Source organism: Anopheles arabiensis, chromosome 3 (genome assembly GCF_016920715.1).
Source record: "Anopheles arabiensis isolate DONGOLA chromosome 3, AaraD3, whole genome shotgun sequence".
Classification (NCBI taxonomy): domain Eukaryota; kingdom Metazoa; phylum Arthropoda; class Insecta; order Diptera; family Culicidae; genus Anopheles; species Anopheles arabiensis.
In genome coordinates, this window is record NC_053518.1 from 54,027,459 (window position 1) to 54,049,267 (window position 21,809).

The window sequence follows — 21,809 nt, forward strand, 5'->3', positions numbered from 1 at the left end:
ATCTCTGCTCCAAAGGATTGAGAGGATCCAGAGACGTTTTACAAGGATCGTATTTCGTAGGTCGCTGGGTCATCACTCTATTCCGCTTCCTTCGTATGACGATAGATGCACTCTATTAGGCCTTGCCAAGTTGGAGCACCGCCTCTCGGTCGCTCAGGCTTCTTTCGTCGCTGGCATATTGCTCAATACGATTGATACTCCTTCACTTCTGTCGCGCTTACATTTGTATGCAACTTGTCGTACCTTACGTTATCGTTTTCGTCTCCAGTTATCTATATGTCGTACACGTTTTGTTCGTAATGAGCCTTTTGTAAGAGCTATGTCGTCTTTTAATAGTACTTCTGATCTGTTCGAGTTCAACCTATCCTATCTTGTCTACCGATCCCGTCTTCGCTCCTTTTCCGTACCATAAACTCCTTCCAACTCCTTCGTGAATAATTGTATACTATAGTCAGTAAGCACTATTGCTGTAACCCAACGTGGCCGAGCAATTAATAAAATAAAAAATAAAATAAAATAAAATAGTCAGTAAGCACTATTGCTGTAACCCAACGTGGCCGAGCAATTAATAAAATAAAAAATAAAATAAAATAAATAAATAAAAATGAAGCAAAAATTCCGCGCGAGATGAGTAGCTCTGTTTACAAAATTGAGCTACTTTGTGTCACGCGGGACGTTGTCGCTGTATGTCTATTTGAACGGTTACCTAATCGGCTTGACGTACCTGGTCTTGTAAGGACCTTGTTAATGACAGATAATATTTTTTGATGTCGTTTATATCATCTGCTCGGGTACTGTGCAATGTAATTATTGTGACGATGAGTTTTATTTTTATATTTATATGTTTAATACTTCGAATTCGTACTCGTTTGATGGTTTTGACCAGAAAGTGAGTTTGATTTGTTTTTTTAAGTCGATTTTCTTGTAATAGTGAAATTAAATTGTGCTTTAATGTCAATCAACTTGAGTCTGTGACATACCATCTCCCATGGTTCCAAATGCGAGATGATGTATAGGAACATAAAACCCGCCTAAGCTGGAGCTTGTAGCATATTTGTATTGAAATACAAAAATTTGAAAGGCTCTTAAGCGCTAAAACTTAAACAAATTTCAGTTTACAATTTTCTCTAAACACTGCTACAATTATTTTCTGTTATTATCATAATTGTAATGATAATATCTTGTCAATTTCATCATCGAGCCGATCGCCGAATGTGAGCCGCCTAGTTTACATCGATACTGTCTTGAATCGCCATTTTGAAGTGTGCCATTCATCGTTCTTGTTGCGTACATTTGGAAGAGGAAATTTGTTAAAAATATTCGTTTTATATATCAATATATCAAATTCTACGAATATTAGTTTTCCAATATCATATTGTGGACCTTAACAGTTCTGCGTTGAACAAATCCTGAGCCGACGGATAATGGCTCAACAAACCAAACCGGTAAAATTTGTGGTGCAGGATCCAACACCAGGTAAGTTTCCGTAGCGTTGGTGTATGCAGTATCAAACCTTCATACATGCTGTGAGTTTTGACTCGAGTTCATTCAGGAACAATGTGATTTATGTTATCGCTAATTGTGTATGCATTCAGGAACAATATTATCTATTTTATGTTACGTTATTTTGGGGTGAATTTGCAAATGTTTATTGTTTTGTGAACTAAACGAGTTATGTTGGCATTGGGGGGCGGTCCCATGGTACAGTCGTCAACTCGAACGACTAAATAACACGCCCTTTATGGGTTCAAGCCCGGAATGAACAGTCCCCCCGTAGTAAGGACTGACTATCTGGCTATGTGGTATTGAATAAAGTCTTGAAAGCCTGTATAGGCCGGCATGTCCGCGTAGGATGTTTACGCCGAATAGAAGAAGATGTTGGTATTGGATTTGGTAGATGGTATTATAAATTCGGTAGTAGCTATAAATAGATTCCAGTGAGCATTATGGCATGCGACTGCGAAATTCCGGTTCGTGTTTATTATTTCCTTACGATTTTTGTATTTATTGCAATAACGTACAAGGAATCAGCAATGATATTTGAAAGACTTAACGCCTCCTAACACGTTGAACATCATGTTTATATTCGTTCAGCCTTGTATTATACGGACGTCACACGAAGCGTAAACTTTGGTGTAAACTGAATTTGAGCCATACAACCCTTTACAATCTTTTGACAAGAAGCCATACAATCTTTTGATCCATACAATCTTTTGACAAGAAGTCTACGCTCTCCCATACAAATCAAGCGTAAACTTTTTGAGTTTACGGCTCGTGTGACGTCCGTATTAAAGTTAAAACGAACGTCACACGAAACTTTGGCATAAACTGGATTTCAGCAATACAACCCTATAATCTTTGACATGCAGTTTACGCTCTCCCATACGAATCGAGCATATACTTTTGAGTTTACGCTTCGTGTGTCGTTCAATTTCTTTCGGTACAGAATATATATAGCGGTTATCACATACGGCCATTCATCGTTCTTGTTGCGTACATTTGGAAGAGGAAATTTGTTAAAAATATTCGTTTTACATATCAATATATCAAATTCTACGAATATTGTTTTTCCAATATCATATTGTGGACACTAAAAGTTCTGCGTTGAACAAATCCTGAGCCGACGGTGACTTCCTGGGAACATGGTGGGATTGACGGGTGGGAGGTGACTTCCTGCCGTCCAACTACAAATACGATGGTGGCATCATGCTGCAGAAAATGTACACCGGCTATCAGCATGGGTTCAGGCTGCTATGGCTACGGCTGAATAAATAATTGTGTTTGTTTTTATAACTCAAACTAACTTTTTACGCAATATAAAACCTCTAAAATTAAAAAACGATTGTTTTTATAATTAGCTGAAATCTCGGATTGCTCTTACCGAAAATCTCGGTTAAACGTAAACGTCAAAACAAAATGTCAATTGCATTTTTAAGCGAGATTTCGGCAACAGAAATTTAACCGAGGTCTTTGCCGAGATCTCAGTTGTGCTGATCTCGGTAAAAATTAACCGAGATTCGGCAAATTTTTTTAAGTGTGCACCTTCCTGTTCGAGCAATACAGTACCGATTTTTACTTCATCAACTCGAATCTGCCGATGAGTTACTCGAAGCGGAACGTCGCTAGCAAAACGATACGAACATGAACATAATGAACGTGCGAGTGAATCTTCCCGAATGCCGAACGCAATATAATAGGCCTGATAGAATTGTTCGGAAGTAGGCGTTGAGGTGGTTACCAATGATCGATCGATGACGACCGATAGTTCATTCTGTGCAATCATACACCGATGAAAAGGCTATTGGTTCATTTTTAGCCAAAATGTGTCCACTGGGTGACCGTTGAAATTCATTTTTGTTCATTTAAGAGTCATTATAGTTCATTTTGGTTCATTTTTTATTCATTTCAAGAAATTTTTGTTTCCTGTGTCGTGTTAAACATATAACTGAAGTTCATTTTTGTTCATCAAGTTTATCGCAAACGCATCATCGATCGTTGATCAGAAAGGGCCTCGTTGACATGTTCGGTTATCCTGTAGAGCTGTCACTTTCGTACCCCTTGGACTGCAGCTTGGCAAAACAAGGCAAAAAAAACGGTTTTCAAAAAATATGTTTGTTTCAACTAATTCATGTATTAAACAGCTTGGGAAATGATCATTTGCTACTTTTAGGACATTTAAAAATGAAAAATTAAACGTTGCGGCACAGGGTGTAAACATAACTAATGACAGCACTACAGAATCACTGAAGATGTCAACGCCTACTTCCGAACAATTCTATCAAGCCTATTATATTGCATTCGGCATTCGAGAAGCATTCGGCATTATGTTCATTTTCGTATCGTTTTGCTAGCGGCGTTCCGCTTCGAGTAACTCATCGGCAGATTCGAGTCGACGAAGTAAAAATTGGTACCGTATTGTTCGAACAGGAACAATACGCATTCGAGAGATTTTCTGCCGACAGCTCAAGCTGTCGGGAATGTGCAAATTCAACTACACAAAGAATTTAAGCCACTGTCCACGTTTGTAATTAGGTTTAATATTAATTTATCAACACTCTCATCACTCATATTAACCCTATTTCCAACAAAATTATGGAAAAAAATGATTTTAAAGAAGTGCTGAATCCGTTTGTTTACACTCACTTCGACCGCCGGTTAGTTTGACCAACTGTGAAACGCACGGACGCTAGAACAAAAAAATATTGACGAATCCTTAATCGATTCGAATGGTGACCGCTCATCACAAGACTAGAAGGCATTTGCTGCGGCCAGGATGACCTGGTCAACGCATATGTTGACTCATCTCTGTGGTGACAACCTCTCCTGACAAAATCGAGCGTGTGCGAGAACTATTTGAGGCATTTGGAAGTGTCTCTGGTGCTTGTCTCAACGTGGACAACACCAACGCACTCGACGTAGGAATCGTTACTGCTTCCACAATAATGTCTGTCCCATGGCTACACACTGTTCAATGGCTTCGACTGCTCGGAATTCTATTTTCGAATGACATCCGAGATGACATGGGACAGAATTGGGAAGTCGTAATCCAGCACTTTAGATCTCTAGTGTGGCTGCATCGCATGAGAGATTTAAATCTTGTGCAGAAGGTATACCTTCTCAACACCTTCCTGCTACCGAAGCTGTGGTACGTGGCGTCAGTTTGTGGCGCCAGAGCATTGGACATTGCGAAGGTCACTAGTGTTATTGGTTCCTTTCTGTGGCATGGCACTGGAGGAATCCGGATCCCACTTCATCAGCTGGCACTACCACGGAAGCGAGGTGGTATGAATCTGCACATACCAGCAATTACAGCTAATGTTCTCTTGATGAACAGTTATGTTGCAGAACGAGAGTGCCTAGCAATCGGTGAGCCACACATCATCAGGGCCGGTAATCCACCGGATCTCTCAAGCATTCCGACTACATATGCCTGCCTGAGAAATGTGATCAAGCAACTTGCGTACGTTCCACCAGAGTACGGTCAGCACGTCTGAGGTGAAGCGGCGTATGCTTACGAGCAGATTACCAGACGCTAAGATAGTGCGTGAGACACGACAACACAGCTGGAGAAGGATCTGGAGAAACGTCAATTGTCCAGCCTTATCATCCCTTCAACGTTCGACACTTTTCCTGCTGGTCAACGGAAAAATTCCAACATGCGATCTCCTTTTCCGAATGTGGCGAATTGTTACCAACTCTTGTTCGTTTTGTTCGTTCGTGGAAATCCTGGAGCATAAATTTTCATGTTGCAGAAGAGTTTCTGCGGCTTAGGAGCTATTGCAACAGAAAATTACTGCGTTAGCTCCAGGTTGTGTTCGTTCTTTTAACTGTTTGCAATTCCCAGTACTAACCGGAGTTAGTACTGAACAGAGAATAGGTGTTTTGCGTTTGTTTGCAAACTATATCATCCACATCGTTGGTAACAATGATGTTATGATTCATCAAGGCGTACTCAATTGTTGTCTAACGTTATAAAATATGTTATGTTTTTTTTCCCCTGCGTCATTCTGTTTTTGCAAATAAAGTAGTTCATAAGCATTAGACTTTACTCGCAAATATAAATATGTTTTATAAAAAAAATGGTGAAAACGATACCAAATTTTCTCCCGCTCGACTCGAGTGCTTCAGACAGAATCCAATGTCATTCTAGTAAAATAATAGGCCTGTTAAAGTGTCAAGGCCGGGGGACATTGTCCGTACTCGCTAGTGTAATTTCGATTTTCACTAGCGCATCTGGCGGCGGCTGATGGATTTTTTTTTTAGTCATCGAGGGTATGGTCTAGCTCAGCGGTCGGCAAAGTCCGGCCCGCGGGCCAAATGCGGCCCGCCGCAACATTCAATCCGGCCTGCGAAAGGATTTGACTGATTTTGAAAGATGGGAAGGAACGATTCGTACACAAATTACTGAAGATCTTCTAGTATACCATATTAAACCATCGTACTTTTTAACTTTTAATTAAAGATACTGAACGGTCCATCATTCCATAGTACTTTAATTAAAACTTGAAAAAGTACAATGGTTCGAACTCGAGGTCAATATCCCCGTAACTTTTGCATGAAAAATATGCCATTTTCGACTGGCTGTAGAAAAAGGTAGGAAAGATAATTTATTTACATTTACATCTGTTCAAAGGGAATTATTTCAGATTACTTGCACAAATATGTTCAAGACTTTGCGAATTGCCTTTCGTCAGTTATTAGGAATTTTCACCATGGTGGACAAAGACATGCATGATTTAAGTTCTACCTTCATTTTTTTATCAATACATTTCGCTACAAACTTGTTAGAGTAGAATTTTTGCATCACGTTGGCGTAGAAAAAAAATCGATGGGACACAGGTGAGGGATGTTGGACCAGTTTTCGGACTAGGGTGTTATATCGAAATTCTGTCGAAATTCACCTGAAATGATTGCTTTGAGCTTTTGCGTAATTGTTTGCCACTGCGGAGCCAGTGGATGCGATTTCTAATTCCTGATCTGTTTCTTCATGTTTCCCAGGTATTATTTTACTGTTTGGTGGGTTGCATCGATATCCCAGTCCAGCTAACGCCCCCTGTCTTCATTTCATTTGGCTTCATTTGAAACCTCAAAAATGAACCTGGGCTTTCTTTCGATGCTTTGATTGTTGCCTAATAGTGCCAAGATGTTGGCGACCAAAATGCCAAAACGGGTATATACGACGTACACAAACTCCCGCACGCAGTCGATTTTGGACGCTACGGGGTGCCATTCTTTGATCGCGCACGCTTTTGATTCACTTTTTTGTCCATCATGGTTAGAGTTCGACTGATAGAGGTGTCAAATTTTGTCTGCTAACTAATGGGATACTACTACTCAAAGTGCAATTAACGTTTTGTTAGTGCGGGTTAAGATAAGCCCATGAAAAATCGACAATTGTTGTCCTTTTTTTTAATGCAACCATTATGTAATATTAAGATTATTTTAACACCACAATAAGACTATTGAAATGATGGTCAATTCAATTTTATCACCATTCTGGGTCCATTCAATTATCAATTTTGGACCATTCTGGGATGACACAATTATAAGAAAACAGCAAAAATAGCAATCGCATTGCTAGATATCGTGAACCAATTATTTTGTTTCTAAAATTATTTAATGTAATAATTAAATCACAATAATAGAAAACCCGCTTTCTCCTGGCCCGCGGCTTTAGATCATTTACTAAACTTGGCCCTTTGCCTCAAAAGTTTGCCCACCGCTGGTCTAGCTGTATCTAAATTTTTTTTAGTTTTTTACGTTTTTTAATACGAAATGGCTGAAATACTTGCCCAACATAGTTAGCTATCAATTGGAAAGGTTATTCAGTCCAATTTAATTGAAAAACATGGAAAAATAACATATTTTCTGAAGCGGCTACAAATTGTTTGGCAAAATGCTTCGGCCAGCCGCCGCCAGATGCGCTAGTGAAAATCGAAATTACACTAGCGAGTACGGACAATGTCCCCCGGCCGTCAGGAAGGTAAATTTATGGATATTTTAACACATAGCAATTGAAATATGTTTTATCTTCGCTATCACAAGCATTTTTACCATCAAACACAACAAATTTCCGAAAAAGTATAGTTTTTGACCTGTACCTGTAATAGTGGTTTGGTTCCTATAGTCGTCGTATTGTGTTACTATAGTATTGATAAACAACGATTCCTAAAAAACTGTGTATAATACACATGGAACTTAGTTTGAAGCTGTTTTCATATGAATAGTAAGAATCACATCCATACTATTGATTTCTTACATAATTTGACCGTAAAAAATGTATAAAGTGTGATATGTGATGAAAATATTGACTAAAAACTTTATAACTTGTAAACAGCTTTATTTTCACAATTGTTGCTTTTATCGTACACGAGGGCTTTTTATCGTTTTTTTGTGTGTCGTAGGAAGTGCCGTTCTGCTCGCTGTTATTCCTATTTTATTGCAGTTCTTGTAGATTAGATTATTGCTCCCGAGAGAAGTATAAGTAACCTAATTTTAAATTGTTTACAAACTGTAGTCTTCAAAGGCAGGGAAGAGTATGCTTGTTTCGAAGTCGATTTTTCACTCAGTTGGATATGCGAATTTAGGACTTTTTTGGTAAACTACTTACAGGAAACTCATTTCTGTTGATTATTTAGATTTCATGAAAGATATGTCAAAACAATAATAATTGCGTTGTTATGTGGTCATTTAAAACGTTAGCAAAAATATTAGTTTTGTTATGAAATCCTAAAGATTTTGGAAGAATGTTGACACATTTCTCAAAATATGGGGTGTTTCTATCACCATTATGGAATGGCCCAATTCAACTTTTGTAGCTTTTTTTTAAAAGACCAGAGAACATTAAACAATGACATAAATATCTTAATTGCTCTTAATCTTCTTATTATCAAATTTTAGAGCCATACCACCACTATTGGTACTACACCACTATAGTTACGTTTACCCTATAAGGTCAAGATATATTTCAGATCCGGTATGGGAATGGGATCAACTTCACGACCGGAATGGATCAGGATCCGTAAAAAGCATCAGTAAGGGGTTAATATCAGCTCCACGATCAGGTTCATGACTAATTATAACACCTATACGGGAATGGAATCAGTTTCAGCACCAAAATAAGTTCTATAAAATTTCTGGTTTACATGCGTTCGGGATTAAGCATCGCTTCTTAATGCATCATTTGGAATTAAAAACCACATGGAATCCACGTTGTACATTAAGAAATCCGTTGCCTGCAGGTTATTATATACCCTAGGAATTATCTTGCATAACCCTGTAACCGGGCCCAATCACTAGTTTATTTAAAATTGAGAACGACGTCATGACGTCGTATTTTCAGACACACAGTGTGTATTTAGTGTGGTAAAAAATGGATTGATTAATTCTTGGAAAATGTGGCAAAAAATTGAATGGTGAGTTACCATTCATTCTTTGTTGAACGGTAGTTAAAAAATTTAGCAAAAATTTATGAAGTAGAAAAGATAGAGACTGTTTTTGAAACTAAACATTTGGACTGAGACAGTGTATTAAAAAAAGTTGACGAGAAAATTTTGCCCAATTGTTTATCTAAGTATGAGACAAATGAACAGGTCATAACCACTCTTCAAAAAGGTATGAAAAAGTATGTGGTAAAATTAATAACATATTTGCTTGAGAATAACATTCCCCACGAATTTTACCATCTCGTTTTATACATGAAACCTACAAAGGTTTTCTCCATACACACAGGAGGAAAAAATGTTGAAACTAGCTGAAAAGGTCGATTTTAAACTCGATAAAGTTCATGTTTTTGAAGAAATGTTGGTATTAAAAAATTTGAAGCATTCCGTTCCACCTTATAATGATGATTTGGAGTTTTATGCTGTTCTTTTCCGGCAGCATAATTTCATTGAATTGAAAAAAAATGTTCCAAATTGGTGATGACGGAAAAAAGCTCGTGTATGTCAGAAGACCAAGGGATCGAGCAGGCGGCAGATAACCTCGGATTGCCAGAGAAAAAAGACCAAACTGATGGTGGCAACATCAGCGGGCATACCAATAAATAATCAGAATCTACGTAGGCGTGACGTGCGGATAGGTGACATCAGCGGGCCTACCAATAAATAATCAGAATCTACGTAGGCGTGACGTTTGGATAGGTGAACGCGCTTTTGCAGTCGACCCAAAATTCACCTATCTTGGATCAAAGGTCAGCAACGACAATAGCATAGAAGCTGAGTTGCCCACAAAGATGCTGGCTGTCAACCGGTCATTCTACAGCCTGAAAAATCAGTTCACCTCAAAGAACCTGTTGCGACGGACGAAGCTGGGACTATATAGTACCTATATAGTACCAGTACTCACATACGCCTCTGAGACATGGACACTGTCCAAATCTGACAAAACCCTCTTAGCCGCGTTCGAAAGGAAGATGCTCAGAAGGATACTTGGTCCCGTATGTGTCGAAGGACAATCGAGGAGCCGCTATAATGACGAGTTATACGAGATGTACGGCGACCTCACTGTCGCGCAGCGTATCAAGCTCGCCAGGCTCCGGTGGGCTGGCCATGTTGTACGCATGGAAACGGACGTCCTAGCTCGTAAAGTCTTTTTAGGCCGTCCACAAGGACAGAGGAGGCGTGGTAGGCCCAATTTGAGGTGGCTAGATGGCGTGGAGGAGTCCGCCATTAAGGCCGGGATAACGGACTGGCAGACGAAGGCGCGAGACCGTGAGTGGTTTCGGACACTACTGAGGCAGGCCAAGACCGTAGCGCGATAAGAATGTTAGAAGAACTCTTCAACCATCGAAAAAACATAATCAATGCAAAGCAATTTTTCGGTAAAGCAATGATATAGAAAAGTTTATTAAGTTTAAAGCCTTTTAAGTTGAAGGCTCGAGGGGGCTAATGTAAACACACGGTAAGAGGTACCGTGTGTCTTGGGCAAAGAGGGTTTATTATACAGGCTTATCCCGAACAATTTGACAGCCGTGCTGTAGAAAAATGAAAACGAAATGACAGGATTCGATCATTTGTTTATGTTTATGTAGATGTGAATTTCAATGACTGTTTTGGTTGATGTGTCGTAGTGTGGGTGAAAAGATACGTATTACAATCGAATCCACTCCTGTCATACGTTCATTCAATATGGCCTTCCCGCCATACCTATAAGCCCACCTAGTCCCAATACCCACTTTGGTCTCGGGGATCGCCAGTAGTTTTCTACTTTGATTGAATAGCTGTAAGTTCCGGTACGGTTTTTGATTCATTAAACAAACAATTTAACAAAACTTATTCAAAAATCATCTCATCATATGAAAAAAAAATAGCTGATATCGTTTTTGTTTAAGTAATTTCATCAATTTGTTTATTCTATGCCAAAACTTATCAACCAAAACAAACCGTGCTGGATCTGAAAGCTTTTTAATCGAAGTCGACAATTATTTTAATCACGTAGACAGTGCAGTTTGTACAAAATGCAAGTGGGCGTATTTTCAAGTGGTAGACAATTATGTTTTTCAGATCAGGCATTGTTTTAAGCATTTTGACTATTGGAAGTAGTGCAGCTTAGTGTAAGATTGGAAACAGAATGAAATGTATTTCATAAAAAAACTTATAGCTACACAAATTCATAGGTTACTATAATTAAATTACTCATAACCCAAATACGGCTTACTTCCCTCCTTCCTCCTCCTTCCTTTTTGGCTCAACAACCGATGTCGGTCAAGGCCTGTCTGTACCCACTTGCGGGCTTGGCTTTCAGTGACTAATTGATTTGCCCCCATAGCAGGATAGTCAGTCCTACGTATGGCGGCGCGGTCTATTTGGGGATCGAACCCATGACGGGCATGTTGTTAAGTCGTACGAGTTGACGACTGTACTACGAGACCGGCTAAGGCTACTATAATTCCAATACTCCTCCTAAAGCCGATTGTTGTGTAATTCCCATAGATCGTCGATTACGTTCTTGTTTGATTCGTTGTAATGTTTTTGTAAGATCATCTGCAACTTGTTCTTCAGTGTTAATGTAATGGAGATTCACAACATTTTGATCCAAAGCATCCCTGATCCACCAAAAGATTATCTCTGACCGCTAGTGCAAATAAATATCTCAGGGAACTATGACGAACTACGGGTGAATATGTTTCGTTGTAATCTACCCCCTTTCGCTGAGATATCCCTTTATCACCAAGCGCGCCTTGAAGCGGTTGACTTTTCCTGCGGTATATTGGTTTGTCTTAAACAGCATCTACATTTGATTGCTTTCCTACCTTCTGGAAGAGTCGTCAATCTCCATGTGCTGTTGTCAATCAACGCTTGATATTCTTCTTGCATCGCTACTTTCCAACGTTCTGAATCGTTGCGCGACATTGCATCCTGGTGTATGATTGGTTCCCCGCTTGAATTGCTGCTCATGATCTTTGAACTGGTAACATTGCTGAAAAGACCAAAGCCATGTGGGATTATAAAATCATTATACTTCCCTGGGACTTCACGCGTCCGACTGTTTTACCTCAGGATTTGCGATTGAGATGGTATAACGATTATCATCGACAACTGTTTCGTCGCATTCGTTACTAGTTCCATCGGTATCTTCAGAAGTTTCATTATTCGCGTCCGTGAAGTATTTGCTGTCGCTGTCCTCGTCCTCATTTTCACTCAAAACTGCCTTCATTTAAGATGTAACATTCGTTGAAAGAGAAACTGTCTCTTCATGTTGAAGAAGAATTATATTCCGGCTGCTTGAATTTTCTTGGATAGGAACAGCAACACCTTCATTAATGAATTTTACTTCACGACTGACTGTTACTTTCTTCGATCTGATGTTGTACAATCTATACCCTTTGGTAAACTCATCGAAACCGGTCAGAATGCACTCTTCTGATTTAGCGTCTGCGGAGTAACATTATGGCCTTTGGTTGGACAACGATTCATAAGGTACACAGCAGCAGCCACAGCTTCCGCCCAAAAACTTTTCCAAAGTTTCGCCATGTAACATGCGCCATGCACTCTCCACAATCGACCTATTCGCTCGTTCCGCCATGCCATTTTGTTCCGGAATGTATGCGTTGGATGTTTGATGAACAATGCCGTGCTTCTTTAAGTATTTTGTGAAACCTGTGTTGACATATTCTTTTCCATTGTCTGTTCTGAGTACCTTCAATTCTGGTGATCTTCTGGTGACTGGTGACAAGTGTAGTTGTGTTACTGTTTAGCTCCTTGTGTTTTCCTGTAAAACGTGTGATATAAAGAGCTGAGCGCTCAAAAAAATTTCACAAGTGCTGTTAAATGTTTGCAAACTCTTTCGGTGTCACTGTTGATATTGTGTACGTTGTTTATTGTGCAAAATTACGGGTGGATTGTGTGGTCAACAGCGTTGTACGTTGAGACGTCGATCCTTCCCGGTGTAGATATTTGTTTGTGTTTGTGTCCGACCAAATTAGTACCGTAGTTTGTGTTGTGTGTGTGACACCGAAGAGTGTGTGTTTATTTTTGCTTGAAGACGCCTGCGTAGATATCAATGTAAGTATAAATAATTGATAATAGTTTCGCCCGTGATTTGTTTTTCGGCATGGAGTGTTTGAAATGCTCCGCCGTGATCGTAAACGGCGATGACCCGATCGTTTGTGCCGGGAGTTGTGGGTTTAGTTTTCACCGTCGGTGTATTACACCCACACTCAATAAGCCTGCGGTAAAACTTTTAAGTGAGAACCGCAATGTTGTATATATTTGTGACATCTGTTTGGATCAAAAAGCGGGCTTGGTTGATATGGAGATTGATGCAGCTAAATCGAATGATTTGCTTGCACAAACATTGAGGGATTTAGAGGTCAATGTGAGCGTGTGGATATCTAACGCTTTAGAGAGAGGAATCGAGACTCTCAAAACTGAGCTTTGCGCGCAAGTGGAGCGTAAGTTGGAGACAACATTGCGTGAAACGTTAAGTGCTATAGAAGCCTCAAAAATGTCTAAGGTGGCTTTGCGTGCAACTTCTGACACTATGAAAACCAGCGAAACAGTGCAAGAAATAAATTTAGAATCATGGGCGACAGTCACTAAAAAAAGGAAGAGGACAAATAGTGGGGACAGTAATGTTCAAACTATTATTAATAGATTTGACGAGGGAAACAATAAAGTTACTCCCAAAATTAGGAAAAATGACGATATGAAGGAGTCCATGGGAAAAAATAAAAACAAAAATAAGAATAAAACACTGGTTATTGTTCCTAAGGTGGTTCAGTCTTGCGATACGACAAGAGCTGATCTACGCGCGAAATTGGATCCGAGGCGACAGCAAATATCGGAATTCCGTAATGGCAGGGACGGTCAAGTTTATGTTCAATGTTCTGCTCAGGCGAATTTAGATAATGTTAGAAATGAAGTAGAAGGCATTTTAGGAGACGGGTATTTGACTTCCTTGCCAATGGCACGAGTAAAAATTATTGGAATGAGTGAAAAATATTCTGAGTCCGACTTAGTAGATCTTTTGAAATCTCAAAATGAGTTAATTCCCTGGAAACAGGTGAAAGTAATTGGAATGTTTGAGAGTAAGATCTACAAGTACCAGAAACACAACGCGGTATTGGAAATCGACAATGAGACTGATAAATGTTTGGAAAAAATCGATAAAATCAATATTGGTTTTGATCGTTGTAAAATTTCTAGGAGCATACATGTTATGCGTTGTTTTAAATGTGGTCAGTTTAACCATAAGAGCACTGAATGCCAAAATGAGGAAGCTTGCTCAAAGTGCAGTGGTGAGCACCGAACGTCGGATTGCACCTCGTCCATCCTAAAGTGTGTGAATTGTGTTTTGGCTAACACATCTAGGAACCATAAACTACAGGTACAACATGCGGCCAATAGCTATGAATGCCCGCTATTTAAAAAACAGGTAGAGAGACGAATGCAACTTTCTCAATAGCAGGGAGGGGTGGAATTAGGGCGGTTCAGAGAGATTTTATATTTCAATGTTGCCGGTCTTTCATCTAACTATGCTATGTTTCGTGAGACAGTAGAAAAAGTTCAACCTTTGTTGGTCTTGATCTCGGAAACTCACGTGACCGAGGAGGAAGCATTTGAGCAATATTATATAAAAGGTTATAGGGTAGTGTCGTGTTTATCACATTCACGTCACACAGGAGGTGTTGCAGCTTATGCCAGAAGTGATATTGTCCTTAAAGTGATCTTAAACGAGTCATTAGAGGGCAATTGGTTTCTCGGTTTAGCGATTTCTCGGGGTATGACGGCAGGAAATTATAGCATATTGTATCACTCACCTAGTGCAAGTGATTCAAGGTTCGTAGACATTTTGGAAGAGTGGTTAGAAAGGTTTCTGGATTTTAGTAAAATGAACATTGTCGTCGGTGATTTCAATATTGACTGGGTGAATGTTGAAAAATCTGGGAAGCTGAAAAGCTTAATGGATTCAGTAAATATGATCCAAAAAGTCAACGAATTCACACGAATTGCTAGGCAGAGCAGAACATTGATTGATCAGGTTTACAGTAGTATTGACTCAATCAAAGTCACTACTGATCCGCTATTGAAAATATCGGATCATGAAACACTTGTTTTGACCATAAATGATGAGCATTGTAAAACGGTTCAACGTAAAGTTAAATGCTGGAATAGGTACTCGAAACTTGCTCTTTGCAACAATGTGTCACAAGGCTTACATTATGTCGCGTCCAACTTGGATGAAGCAGCTGACTTGTTATGGAACACGTTGAAAAATGCAATGAACACCTTGGTGGAAGAAAAGACAATTGTTTCAAGAGAAACTAGTAGGTGGTATACTTTGGATCTTGCACGTATTAAACGGAAAAGAGACAAAGCGTACAAACAATTTATTAAAACAAACACAGATTATGATTGGACTGAGTATACTACACTCAGAAATTTATACAGTAGAAATCTTAAAAACTCACGCAAAAATTACTATAGCAGTGAGATAAATAAGCACAAGGGAGATAGCAGAGAATTGTGGAAAGTGCTAAAAAGCATGTTAAGGCCAGATGAAGCACATGTTTCTATTGTTAAATTTGACGGTTTGATCGAATCTGAAGACTCCATCATCTGTAACAGGTTTAACTCGTTTTTTGTCAACAGTGTTTTGGATATAAATCAAAACATTGATGATGTTAATGAGCCTTATTATTTGTCGCATAGAGAATCTCCACGAAACCATTTAAGATTTCAAAAAATAACTCTTAGTCAGCTAAAGATTATTTGTTTCAACCTGAAAAAAACCACAGGTATAGGGAACGTGAGTTCAACAACCATACAGGATTGCTTTCATGTGATAGGAGATGACCTTTTGATAGTGATAAATGAATCTCTAGAGAGTGGAATTTTCCCAAAAACATGGAAGGAATCATTGATAATACCTATTCCTAAGGTGAGCGGAGCTGCCAATGCGGAGGATTTTCGTCCTATCAACATGTTGCATGTGCTCGAAAAGGTGCTGGAGACAGTAGTTAAGGAGCAATTGGTTCAGTTTCTGAATGGAAGCGAGCTGTTGATCCGAGAGCAATCAGGATATCGGCAAGGACACTCTTGTGAGACTGCTCTGAATCTTGTACTGGCGAGGTGGAGGGTGTTGATGGATCGGAGAGAATCGATAGTTGCTGTTTTCTTGGATCTAAAACGGGCATTTGAAACAATATCTAGGCCATTATTGCTTTGTACCTTAAGGCGTTTTGGTATTGTGGGGAGGGAGCTCAGTTGGTTCGAAAGTTATTTAAAAGACAGAACTCAGAGAACTTTATTTGGTAACTCTGTATCAGAGCCTATAGAAAATACCCTTGGAGTTCCGCAAGGAAGTGTTCTTGGACCAATTTTGTTTATCATGTATATCAATGACATGAAACAGGTTTTGAAGGCTTGTGAGATCAATCTTTTTGCTGACGATACTGTTCTGTTTATCTCGCACAAAGATGTCAAGCAAGCAGAGTCTCTGATTAATATCAATTTAAACGCTTTGGATGGATGGCTGAAGCACAAAAAGCTGGCATTAAACATTAATAAGACTTGTTACATGGTGATGTCTGCGGGTGTATTGGACGAACCTCCATCTATTGTGATAAATTCGGAACGAATCGAAAGAGTTAGACAGGCTAAATACTTAGGGGTAATCCTAGATGACAGGTTAAAGTTCCTCGCTCACATTGACTGGGTCATCGCTAAAGTGGCTAAGAAGTGTGGAGTAATAAGTAGATTGGCGAAGGATCTCGACTTCTTTGGGAAAGTTCACCTCTACAAATCATTGGTATCGCCGCACTTTGACTTTTGCTCGTCCATTCTTTTTCTTGGCAATAAGGGGCAAATTAAAAGGCTTCAAAGGTTGCAAAATCGCATCATGAGGTTAGTACTAGGGTGCGGTCGACGTACGCCGACCACTGTTATGCTAGATATTCTTCAATGGATGTCGGTAGAGCAGAGGATTGTATACCAGACCATGATCTTTATTTTTAAAATGTTAAAAGGCCTGTTGCCTGGGTATCTGGGGGAGAGCATAATTCGGGGGTACGACGTCCACCGGCACTGCACACGCAGGGCTAATGAGCCGAGGGTACCCAACTTGCAGTCACAAAGTGCCAGAAACTCTTTGTTCTTCAAAGGTATTCAACGGTACAACAGATTACCCGGAGAAATAAAGAATGCGAGAAACTTATTTGATTTCAAACGTAAGTGCGTCATTTATGTTAAGCAAACTGTGTAACGTGAAATATGTGTAGATGTCCTATGTCACTATGTAATGTGTAAGTACAGTTGTCATCACGATCTTGATGATGATGATAAGATTCTTTATATATGAAAATTTAAATTAAAAAAAAATATATAAGAAAGAGACAACACAGGTTTGAGACACGCACGCGTTGAAGTGGACATTCGGGATCTATTTGGGGGAATTTACGGTTTGCACACGGTCTGGGAGGTCACAACAGGATTCACTCATTGATGATTGTAAGTGGCCAATTCCAGATACATTAGGTTCACCTGCTTCGGAAGGTAGTGCCCTAGAGCCAACCATTGGCACTAGTGGAACTGGCCATATGCATGTTGCAGTTGTGTTCCGATAAGTAGTGCGCCGGATCCACTAGTTGATTCTTGGCGAGCTACGTAAGGGATACATTAAATTCTCCTGCTTCGGAAGGTAGTGCCCTGGAGCCAGCCGTTGGTGCCAGAGACCCTGGAGTCAGCGGTTGGCACTAGTGGAACTGGCCATATGCATGTCGCAGTTGTGTCCTGATAAGTGGTGCGCCGAATCCATGAATTGGTTCTTGGCGGACTACGTAAAGGATGCTAGGGAATACTATTGTATTCGATGGAGTATGACCCGTTTTTTCTTGATGAAACTATGTTGGTCATCTTGGGTGTGTGTATGACTCGGACGGTTCCTCTGAGAGTTTTCCGAAGCCACCACTTGCTCGTTTTTTATTTCATAACAACTATTAGAGTAGAATTATCTTACAGATACTTTCGTCCTTCTCAAACCTGTGTTGGGGTAAGAGGTGGGACTTATCATCATCATCATCATCATCATCATCAATTTTCGTCCAGATTGCCGTTCTACCATCTTGTGAAAATCCTGGAAAATGTGGTTTACCTCAGCTTCCGACTTAGATTTCAAGAAATATGTCCACATCCGGCGTGATTTGTCATGACATACAAATTTGTCATGACACAAATACGATATAGTATCGTTATTACAAATACGATATAGTAATATAGTATAGTTCCTCCTAGAGATTTGACTTCCATCGGCCCGCAAATGTCAGAATGAACCAAATCCAGTATTTCAGCCGCCCGCGATCCTATCTTGCTAAAAGGATGACGGCTATGTTTGCCCATTGGACATTCTTTACAATCGGCCATGGTATCTCCAACAATATTGACGCCAGTCGCTATTCCATTCGCAAGGCTTCGCACACCGTTGATGTTAAGATGGCCTATCTATCATAGTTCCATGCTTCCTGTAGAAGAAACTGTCATCGCGGTTTTCTCACCTTCTTTACGTTCGTCAAGCTTGAACAGATCGTTGTCATGGCAACCAGTAGCAATGATATCGCCGTGTCGGTTGACCTCTTCGCATCCTTCATTCGTGAACGTAACGGAGTAGCTTTTTTAAAAATTTGATTTACCGATAAAAGGTTCACAGATAGATTCGGTATAAGCTGCACCTCATCAACGGGAATTTCACCTTTTTGACATGAAGACTTCAAAACGCAGGATCCCTTCGCAGTGATTTGCATGTTCTCCCCGTTGTTTGCTACCACAGTTCCACTGGATGTTTTCGCATGCATCAAAAAAATACTATTTTTCGTCATGTAGACACTTACTCCGGAATCGAAATACCATTGTCCTTTTTCCTTCGATCCACACGTAGAAAGCATTTCACATAACGAATCGTTTCGCTTCGTGCTGTAGCAATCCTTCGCTAGATGACCAAATTTCGAACATTTTCGACATTTCGGTCCCTTAGCTGTATTCGATTTTTTAGTTTGCTTACCAGCACTAACGTGCTTCGTCTTTGCCGCAAACGCAGGTTCAACTGATTTGGGAGGAACCTCTTGTAGAAGTTTCGTTTTAATGATGTCCCCAGTGATGACAATACCGAAGTTTTCAAGGGCCATGATCGTTGGGCGATACTGTTCTGTTAATCCAGCCAGTTATAGATTTCCGACCCACTCCTCTGAAGTTGGGAAACCAATTATTTTCAGTCGATGCGCCGTTGATACAATACGATTAACATAATCCGACATAGAATCGCATGATTCTAGATCTGTCTTAATTAGTCTTCGAAAGCCTTTTCTAGTTTGGACCAAACTTCTCTCGCTGTTGTCGCTTCCTTTACGTGAACGTAGTTCACTGGTTCAAGAAGTAAGATGATTTTCGCTCGTGCCTTTCGATCCTTTGCTGTATCGACGGATTCGTAGCTTCCATCATCGTTCTTCTTCGGCTTCACTGCACACCAGAGATCTTCGAGTTCCAGGAACGTTTGCACGGCAAACTTCCATGTTTCCCAATTTTCTCTCCCGATGAGTCGTTCTATGCCAGGAAACTTGATGTTGTAATGCTACTACCTGCAACGCTTGAGGATCCAGTAGAGTTCGGGTTCATCTTAAAACTTCTTCGGAATAACTGCGAAAAGATTCTGCTTCAATCACTGTACGCTTCTGGGCCCATAACCTATTGGAAGTAGTGCAGTCAACCAGCTTGGTGTACGGTTAGAAACACTGTATCTGTCAATTAGAATATTTTGATATGATGTATGAAAAACGATCAAAACAAAGAAGGAGACATCATTTCTGAGGTTATTGATTACGAAAAAGCATGAAATATCATAAAACAAACTTAAAATAATCATGAACCATTTTCTTGACACAAAATGTGTTATTACACGTACGACAGGATTTTTATGTCTAAGCCCACGTTTGAAGGTTACCATTCAAATAGACATAGTGCGAAAACGTCTCTTGCCACTAAAAGTACAATCTGAACTCATTGGTTGAACTTCGAATTATCACAAACTTTTGCGTTCACTGTTCATCATCGTACGAAGTGCATTTCAATTGACAGGATGTTTTGTATATTGTTCCCAACCTCTACCACCGGCCAGCAACATCACACCAATGTGTGTGGAGAACATTTTCCGTTTCTCGCATACGTTATGCAATATACAGACGGTCCCCGAGAAACACGAATTTCCGCGTAAGCTGAATCTCGTGATTTTCTGGCTAAATGTATCGAAAATCCGTGTAATTTTGCAAGCTGGGGATGGTTTTAGCCACTTATTTAATTATTTGATATGATTCTGACTAAATTTAACAGTTTTAAACCTTTTGAATTAGTTTTCAAACATTCGATTAAAAGGGAAATTATTTGGCATTTGACAATTGATGTGTCAAATCAGTACAATTTGCTCAAAGAACTGTTGATTTTTTTTAACCGCGTATCTCCGAATCCGTATATAACAGGTACCGTGTGTCTCGGGGACTACTTGTGTGTACTTCTCATAAGCATCATCATTATCATCATCATTTCTCGTGTTGTTCCGGTCGTGTCGAATTTAACCGTGAATTTAGTGGGCGATTACAATCCCAACCGGCATTATCGTGCGATTTTTATGTGTTTCTATCATTTTTCTCATTCTATAATTCAGAAATTTTTTCGCTTTGTCTTGTTCTTGGGTGTTGGTCAGTTTTTGCTCGCAACTTGGCTGTGTCACACCAACCATCCTCATGGTTCATATGGCTCTTCTCTTTCCATCGTTGGAGAGAATCTCTTCCGTCTCGCTTTTCTGTGACATGTCCAATTTTGCTTGCTACATCAATCGTTAACGCTAGCGCTCTCCTCTCGTACGCTCGTTGTATCATTGTGTAGCCACACGAGGAAGGCGCTGCTTCGCGTTCACATGAAAATGTGGTAGTGTGAAATCAAGTTTGCAAGCGGCAGGACGCGTCGATTTGTGCCCGTTTTTCTCTTTCGTAAAACCAATACGGAAAAACTATTTGGTAAGTACAGCTTTTAATAAAAGGTTACACCAATATTTATCAAATTTCTTGGTATTAATAATTGGTGATACCAAATCAATTTCGTTTTCTATAGAGATCGTAACACGCACGAACGGAAGTGAGTACGGACCACGATATAAGCAATACTCAATTGGTTGGTAAGTATTGTGTTCGCGTTAAATTGAACAACTGTTGGAAAAATAGTTAATGTTTCCCTCTATCCCCAGGAGAGCTGAAAAACAACAGGAGATGTGAGGAAAAAAGGCAAGAACGATCATTCAACGCGCTAGTGCCGGACAAAGGAGAAGTGGCAGGAAGGCAGGAACGATAATTCAACGCGCTAGCGCCGGACGAAGGAGAAGCGGTAGGAAAGCAGGAACGATCATCCAACGTGCTAGCGTCTGGTACATGGGATGCGGCTGGAAGATAGGGATGAACATCCAGTTCGCTAGCGCAGCACGTGGGGGCAGCGAAGGGAGGGAGACGGAACTAATCTTTAACGCGTACACACCAGTCGACGAGCACAACGCGGATGAAAGGAAGAACGAGGAGAGAAGGCAGGCAAGACGGGTACGTGTGTATCCCTTACCGGTTTTCGGCAGTGTGAATTGTGTGAGTATGTAAATATGTGTGTGCGAGTAAAGAGGTAATAAAGAGCGTAAGCATGTGTGGAATGGATAAATGAGAGTAAGAGTCTTTGTAGGGAGCATGGAGAGAATGAAAGAAATTGATAGGAATGTAGCATACAGAAACCTAATGTATGATACACGCTGTCGCTCGGTTGCAAGAACCTTCTCTATAGTTCTGC

The 21,809-nt window shown here is 40.0% G+C and overlaps 1 protein-coding gene and 1 long non-coding RNA gene across 4 annotated transcripts in view; both read left to right on the plus strand.

Annotated features, from left to right (window-relative positions):
* The first annotated feature begins 866 nt into the window (after positions 1 to 866).
* LOC120900224 (transcription factor Dp-1) overlaps positions 867 to 21,809 on the plus strand; it is a 48,373-nt gene continuing 27,430 nt past the window's right edge. For 2 of the 3 annotated variants that reach the window (XM_040306935.1, XM_040306937.1), the window contains exon 1: positions 896 to 1,476. In XM_040306935.1, coding sequence (XP_040162869.1) covers positions 1,425 to 1,476 — 52 coding nt within the window. In that variant the 5' untranslated portion in view covers positions 896 to 1,424. The other variant, XM_040306936.1, reaches the window with a different exon arrangement.
* On the plus strand, positions 20,366 to 21,683 carry LOC120900225. The gene is made up of 3 exons (XR_005739173.1): positions 20,366 to 21,001; positions 21,096 to 21,159; positions 21,229 to 21,683. It is a non-coding gene; the product is annotated as an uncharacterized LOC120900225 (long non-coding RNA).